Genomic DNA, 8,263 nt, shown 5'->3' with positions numbered 1-8,263 from the left:
TTATTTTTCTTGGCAAGTGGAATTCAGTAGGGGGGAGTGTAACAGGGTTATATTGGTGATTCCCCTTGCCACTTTATTGTTAAGCCAATGGGTTTTTGGTTTGAGTTTGTCTTGCCTTCACCTACTCAACATGGCATCTTATTGGCTGGTTTGCGTAGCTTGCTTACGAGGGGGGATGTTCCAGTTAGAATCGTCCCAGTGAACAAGCACCAAACCAGCGGTAAGTTGTTGGTTGCAAAGCACCGTACGTCAAACGTGATTTTATGCTCTCAAGTGATGATTTAAATGTACAATTTATATCAAATAGTTCGTAAATGTTATTCAAACATCACACATAAGATGCAGGGGTTTTTGGAGAATATTTGTTGTGCATTTTGTTGTAGAGAATTCACGCCAGTATTAGCTAGCAACTTACTGTGTCTGGTGGGGGGGGGTTCATATATTTTGTACAGTGCGTGAGTGCAGAGTTGGATGGTGAGACGGGCATTGCATGACGTGCAATCTTGTGTCGTTCTTATCAGGTACATTGTTAAAGATATTATATTGTAATTGTATTATTTTGGTAACTGCCCAGTGAACAAGCACCAAACCAGCGTGCGTGAGTGCAGAGTTGGATGGTGAGACGGGCATTGCATGACGTGCAATCTTGTGTCGTTCTTATCAGAATAAAGCTACATGATTGGTGCTACATATTGGAGTTCCGTGTCGATGACTGATGTACACAACGCCAGAAGAGTACTGTTACATATGGATATATATATTTACCCCAAAAATATATGGGGGATTGGAAATGATGCAGACAATTACATTGATGGAGCCAATATTCTTTCCGCAATATTAAGTTGATCCACCACCTAAAAAATGATTACATTTTTTAAACATTGAGAGTGCTTTGACCCTGGTGCTGGAGGAGGTACGCAGCTGGAGGTTGAATGTTTGAAAGGGTACGGGACTATAAAAAGTTGGGGAACCACTGATCTAGTGTATATTTAAATCATTACCACTCTATGGAGAGTGGTACTTAGCAGAGAGCTGGGCAAATACGGCGACCGTGTCCCTGAGACTATTAACATCCATAATCCAATGTGCCTTGTCATTGTCAAAGGACTGGCTGGCTCAGTGAAGTGGTTGCCTACTTTTGCTTGACACAGCAAGTCCAACTCTCCAACCAACTCTGCCAGTTTTGGCACAGAGTTTGGGGCCATAGAGTCATCACATGATTGGCCACATGGTGGCACTACAGGAAAGGAAGTGAATAGATGCATAGACATAGTTTTTTATGTTTCCAGATTGATTAAGCAGTGCGTACTTTATTCATAATCATAGCACGAATTAACCAAAAAAGACCATCAGACTACTTTATCATGACAAAACCTCAATTTTTATTAGTTTGAATGAACTGATAACAATTCTAGACATAGAGCAGCATCTCTTCCTATCACAAACTACTCAAATTAGCTTTAGAATAGATACGATTGCACTGGAGAGACACCCTCATTTGGTTGTTCATATGGCGTTACGGGATCCATTGTTGATCTGTGTTGGATTATCTAGCCAGGGCCAGACCCACCATGTTCTGGGCTCTGCTGAAGATGGAATAGTACTGTCGGATGAAAATGTCACCCAGAATCCACAGGTTGGAGCTACTAGAAGAGAGACCGGTACGGCAGCCATAGTAGGTGGACTGTACAGGTGGCAGAGAGAGAGAGAAGTTGTCAAAACAATGTTACGATCACTTCATGGCTACGTAAGATATATCACAGACACACACACACACACACAAACACACACACACACACACCTGGCGGACGTAGGTGGAGGCTGGGAGAGTGAAGGCCTGTCCTTGGATGTGGAAGACCATCGATGGCATGTTGTTGATGTTGTTACAGTTCACCACATTCTGAAAAAGAGAGAGAGACAAATAGAGGGAGGAGAGAGAGGTATGAGAGGAGAGAGAGACAATGAATTAAACAGCATTGACTGTGTGAGTTCTTTTCTGGTTCTTGTTGAGTTATGTCAGTAGTGGTGATGGGAACACATCATTAACACAATGTTATGCCTGGTTCTTTGTGACACATCACCAAAACAATATTACATGACTTACGTCTCCGTTGGCGGACTGGGCTCCCACAGCACGGGCTATGCTGAAGATCTCGGCCTGAGGTCCCACAATATTAGAGGTGCCGGTGTCCACGATAGCCTGGCAGCCGCCGTTACAGGCCACAATCTGGCCGTTCACAGTCACACTGCAATGGACACACAGATATACACAGATCAGGAAGAGATGGCTGCTTGAGAACAGTACTCAACAACTTCATCTAGTGGTTCTGTAGCTCAGTTGGTAGAGCATGGCGCTTGTAACGCCAGGGTAGTGGGTTCGATTCCCGGGACCACCCATACGTAGAATGTATGCACACATGACTGTAAGTCGCTTTGGATAAAAGCGTCTGCGAAATGGCATATATTATTATTATTATTATATATTATCTACCAGTTACATAGGATTATATAACCCATTAATAACCATTTATAACCCTATAAAACGTACTGTAACTGCAACAGTACCTGTCGACGGTGATCTGCCAGTACATCTGAGAGGACAGGGGGATCCATGCGATCTGGCCGGAGTAGTGGTTGGTGTCAACGCCTCCGAAGGTCACCATGCTACCAACCGAAGAGTTACTGGAGATGGACGACAGCAGAGAGCGAGAGGGAGATAGAGGGGGGAGTGTGAGGGAGAGAGAGGGGAGAGGGAGAAACAGAGAGAGAGAGAGGGGAGAGGGAGAAACAGAGAGAGAGAGGGGAGAGGGAGAAACAGAGAGAGAGAGGGGGTGTGAGGGGAGAGGGAGAAACAGAGAGAGAGAGGGGGTGTGAGGGGGAGGGAGAGAGAGAGAGGGAGGGTGTGAGGGGGAGGGAGAGAGAGAGAGAGAGAGAGAGAGAGAGAGAGAGAGAGAGAGGGGGGGAGGGGAGAGAGAGGGGGAGAGAGAGGAGAGAGAGAGAGAGAGAGAGAGAGAGAGAGAGAGGAGGGAGAGGAGGGGAGAGAGAGGGGGGAGAGAGAGAGAGAGAGAGAGAGAGAGAGAGAGAGAGAGAGAGAGAGAGAGAGAGAGAAGTTTTGTCAGTTCATATTTCCATGTCTGGCAAGCCATGATGGTTTGTGGGAGCCATGTAGCTCTGGTCAACAGTAGTGCACTATACAGGCAATAGGGTTCCATTTCAGAAATAGCCCTGGTTGACCTCCACTCTGACCACTCACCGAGTCAGGTAGACAGAGAACATGTCCTGGTTGACCTCCACTCTGACCACTCACCGAGTCAGGTAGACAGAGAACATGTCCTGGTTGACCTCCACTCTGACCACTCACCGAGTTAGGTAGACAGAGAACATGTCCTGGTTGACCTCCTCTATGACCACTCACCGAGTCAGGTAGACAGAGAACATGTCCTGGTTGACGAGATGCTGAGTCATCATGTTGTCAAAGACTGGTGTGGCCTGAGAGGCTGCCAGGCGGGGGTAAGCCAGACCCAGGATACCATCAGCCTTCATATGGGCCATGAAGGGAGCCTCCGATTGACTCAGCCCAAAGATCTGGTTCTTCACAGGGATCCCACCCACCTACAGAGGACCAGGAAGAGGATGAAGAGGAGGAGAAGAAGAGGGGTGAGGAAGAGGAGGATAATACTTGAGATAGTACTGAAACCTACACAATGTTTCCAGTCCTCATGTTGTTGTGATGAATTCTGTTCCTTACCACAACGGTATCGAAGCCCTCAAAGCCAGTCATACTGCCAGTACCGTATTGGATGGACAGGCTCTTCCCAGCATTCTTGAAGGTAGAGGACAAACCGGGGTTGAACCTGTTGTGGTTGGCTGGAAGGAGGGGAGACACGATTAGCCTGGGAGTGTTTGTGTGTGTGTGTGTGTTTGTGCTTGTGTGTGTGTGTGTTTGGGCGTGTGTGTGTTTGTGTTTGTGTGTGTGTGTGTTACAAACCGCAAGCTGCGCTGCTGCAGTAGACGGAGGGAATCCACAGGTTGGATGATCCAGTGTCAAAGATGACAGTGAAGGACTGAGGTGGAGTTCCAATGGAGATCACTCCAAAGTACGCCAACTAGAGAAGATCAAATAATGAAATAATCATTAGTATTAATAAATACCTCCCCCAACAAAGTACGCCAACTAGAGAAGATCAAATAATTAAATAATCATTAGTATTAATAAATACCTCCCCCTACAAAGTACGCCAACGAGAGAAGATCAAATAAGGAACTAAATATTTGTATGAATAAATACCTCCCCCAACCTTATGATATTATAAGAATTAGCTGAATAACGCCAGAATACCTATAGGTCATCAGAAATCGAATTGTTGATTTCAAACTAAAGTTTTCCTGGTGGATCAATAATTAATTTAGGAAGAAGAGGCCAAAAGATGTGCTTCAGCCTTCTCTGCTGCCTTACATAGTGGAACGTGTTAAGTGCTATCCATTCTCATGCTTACATCAGCGTCGTTGGTCATCTGCTCATTGGAGACATATAGGCTCTGGTCGCCAAACCTGGTGGGGTTGAAAGGGAACTTCCCTCTGTACTCATTCCACAGACCCTGCTCCTCCAGGCTCTCCCTGGCACTCTTCCCCTTGATCAGAGGCACCCTGTGGAGGAGGACAAAGTCTGGTTGGGCAAGCAGATCAGGTCCAGCAGGTTTCTGGTCAATGGTCCAAGACCTTCTGGTCAAACCATTGTAATAAATGTTATGGCAGCATAGGCTAAACAACTGTGTGTGACTATTCAAATCATTCACTCATTTCGGGGTATTACACTTTTCACTGCCTTCTGATCTGTTGCATAATGTAAATATAGGAGTATAGCAGGAGAATAGCAGGAGAAAAGCAGGAGTATAGCAGTAGAATAGCAGGGTATAGCAGGAGTATAGCAGGAGTATAGCAGGAGTATAGCAGTAGAATAGCAGGAGTATAGCAGGAGAATAGCAGGAGTATAGCAGTAGAATAGCAGTAGAATAGCAGGAGTATAGCACGAGAATAGCAGGAGAATAGCAGGAGTATAGCAGTAGAATAGCAGGAGAATAGCAGGAGTATAGCAGGAGTATAGCAGTAGAATAGCAGGAGTATAGCAGGAGAATAGCAGGAGTATAGCAGTAGAATAGCAGGAGTATAGCAGGAGTATAGCAGGAGAATAGCAGGAGTATAGCAGTAGAATAGCAGGGTATAGCAGGAGTATAGCAGGAGTATAGCAGGGTATAGCAGGAGTATAGCAGGAGTATAGCAGTAGAATAGCAGGGTATAGCAGTAGAATAGCAGGGTATAGCAGGAGTATAGTATGAGTATAGCAGGGTATAGCAGGAGTATAGCAGGAGTATAGCAGTAGAATCGCAGGGTATAACAGGAGTATAGCAGGTGTATAGCAGGGTATAGCAGGAGTATAGCAGGAGTATAGCAGGTGTATAGCAGGAGTATAACAGGAGTATAGCAGGAGTAATACAGGTGTATAGCAGGAGTATAACAGGTGTATAGCAGGATAATAGTAGGAGAATAGTACGAGTATAGCAGGATAATAGTAGGAGAATAGTAAGAGTATAGCAGCATTACAGCAGGAGTATAGCAGGAGTACAGCAGGAGTACGTACAGCAGGAGTATAACAGGAGTATAACAGGAGGATAGCAGGGGTATAGCATGATTAACGTACTGGATGATGCATTCGGAGAGTGCCACCACGGCACACAGAACGATAGCCCACTTCATGATTTGATGTCTGGTCTCCTCAGCAGTCACCTGTCGAACTCGTTCACCTGTGCAAAGAAGCAATTCCTCAATCAACCCATCAAACGCAATGTATCGCAATTCTTTTGCTCAGCGCAAACCAAGCGAGGTAGAGACCTTGAGAGGAACCAGACTCACCTGTAGATGCCTGTGGATGAGTGATCTGAGACGTGTGTGTGTGTTGTCTTATATACAGACGGTCCACAGTTCTAACTCTGCGTTGCTTTATCGCTACGATAAGAGAGTATCCACCTGCCATGATAAGTAATGGTGAAATAATGGACGACCTCGAGACAATGTCAATCTGACGATAACCTGTACAGTATGTTGTTTCCAACGGCTACATTACAGTAATGTGTGTATACTGTTGAAAAGTGCCAGTTCTAATCATATAATGGCTAACCTGCCAGACTTCTCTCTAGGATATGAGATGACTTGTGTAGACTCAGTGATATAAAGTAAAAGTCCCCACTTGCAAATACCCTCCTATCAGCACACTTTCCCCCCAGACGGTTTACTTTAGGATTAGGCAGCCTTATTATGGCTACTGTATCTCTGTTAGGATACGATACCTATCAGTGATTATTTCATTAACTAACATGGCACATTCACGAGAACATTCACAATGTTAACAAATATCTTGGTGATTATTTAAAGATGAATGTCACTATATGTTTCAAATAGAAAACATAATGGACATTCAACACAAACCACAACGTTACTTCTGGGCCAAGTGGCCATATGTCTTCATTGATCATCAAGAAAAATATATATGTCCTTTGAGATTTAAAAAATAATCCTATTTAGATATTTTATTATACAATAGAATAGATACAAAAGAAGTAAAGTGTAAACAACCCCAACCCCCAGAATACATACAGTTGAAGTCAGAAGTTTACATACACCTTACACCTACATACATTTAAAGTCTGTTTTTCACAATTCCCAACATTTCATCCTAGTTCCCTGTCTTAGGTCAGTTAGGATCACCACTTTATTTTAAGAATATGAAATGTCAGAATAATAGTAGAGAGAATTTTTTATTTCAGCTTTTATTTCTTTCATCACATTCCCAGTGGGTCAGAAGTTTACATACTAATTGAGTGTATTTGATAGCATTGCCTTTAAAACGTTTTGTGACTAGGGGGCAGTATTTTCATTTTTGGAAAAATAACGTTCCCGTAGTAAACAGGATATTTTGTCAGGACAAGATGCTAGAATATGCATATAGTTGACAGCGTAGGATAGAACACACTCTAAAGTTTCCAAAACTGTAAAAATATTGTATGTGAGTATAACAGAACTGATATTGCAGGAGAAAGCCTGAGAAAAATCCAATCCGGAAGTGACTCATATTTTGAAAGCTCTGCGTTCCAATGCGTCCCTATTGAGCAGTGAATGGGCTATCAACCAGATTACCTTTTCTCCGTATTCCCCAAGGTTTCTACAGCATTGTGACATAGTTTTACGCATTTATGTTGAAGAATACCCATAAGCGGCTACATTGCGCAAATGGTCTCCTGATGGCTCTCAGAGTGATTCTCGCGTAAAATACAGAGGTAGCCATTATTCCAATCGGTCCTACTGAAAAAACAATTATCCCGGTGGATATATTATCGAATAGATATTTGAAAAACACCTTTAGAATGGATTATTGTCACGAATATTACCGAAGGTGACTCCCCTTCTTGTTCGGGTGGCGCTCGGCGGTCGTCGTCGCCGGTCTACTAGCTATCGCCGATCCGTTGTTCTGTGTTTGTTTAGTTCTGTCTAATTGGTAGCACCTGTTTCTTGTTTCTTGTTGTTAGGCTAGGGTTATATATAGTCTGTTCAGCCCGCTTCTGTTTCGTGTGGGCTTGTTCGCCTGTTTTCTTGTTTGAATGTATTTTTGTTGGCATTTGGGTTTCACGCTGTCCGTTTATATTTCTGTTCATTTGTGTTTCCACTTTTGTTCATGTTATGTTTCCGGGACATTAAAGCGTGTTGTTTTTCCCATATCTTTTGCTCTCTACGCCTGACTCCACACCACTTCACTCATTTACTCGTAACAATTATAAACAATGTTTGCCATTGTTTCTGTTGATATTATGGAGCAAATTTTGAATATTTTTCGGCATTTTCGTAACTGCAATTTCGGGTGGATTTCTCAGCCAAACGTGAAAAACAAACAGAGCTATTTTGCTATGCTAGGCTATCGATAAACTTACACAAATGCTTGTTTAGCTTTGGCTGTAAAGCATATTTTGTAAATCTGAGATGACAGGGTGATTAACAAAAGGCTAAACTGTGTCTCAATATATTTCACTTGTGATTTTCATGAATAGGAATATTTTCTAGGAATATTTATGTCCGTTGCATTATGCTAATTAGTGTCAGACGATGATTACGCTCCCGGACCCGGGATGGGGAGTCACTAGAGGTTCAATTGTTTAACTTAGGTCAAATGTTTCAGGAAGCCTTTACACAAACTTCCCACAATAAGTTGGGTGAA

General features: G+C 43.4%; 1 protein-coding gene across 1 annotated transcript; it reads right to left on the bottom strand.

Moving 5' to 3' along the window:
• Positions 1 to 1,358: 1,358 nt before the first annotated feature.
• LOC127915007 (pepsin A-like) lies at positions 1,359 to 6,046 on the bottom strand. The gene is made up of 10 exons (XM_052493195.1): positions 5,911 to 6,046; positions 5,699 to 5,801; positions 4,497 to 4,647; positions 3,989 to 4,106; positions 3,749 to 3,867; positions 3,416 to 3,612; positions 2,566 to 2,682; positions 2,105 to 2,246; positions 1,802 to 1,900; positions 1,359 to 1,684 (listed from the first exon to the last, which is right to left on the bottom strand). The coding sequence occupies exons 1-10, from the start codon at positions 6,029 to 6,031 to the stop codon at positions 1,547 to 1,549; spliced, it is 1,305 nt and encodes a 434-aa protein (XP_052349155.1). The 5' UTR covers positions 6,032 to 6,046; the 3' UTR covers positions 1,359 to 1,546.
• Between the last annotated feature and the right edge of the window lie 2,217 nt (positions 6,047 to 8,263).

Source organism: Oncorhynchus keta, chromosome 3, assembly GCF_023373465.1.
Source record: "Oncorhynchus keta strain PuntledgeMale-10-30-2019 chromosome 3, Oket_V2, whole genome shotgun sequence".
In the NCBI taxonomy this organism is placed as follows: domain Eukaryota; kingdom Metazoa; phylum Chordata; class Actinopteri; order Salmoniformes; family Salmonidae; genus Oncorhynchus; species Oncorhynchus keta.
Note: the sequence above shows the minus strand (reverse complement) of the source record. Positions and strands in the feature narration are given on the sequence as shown.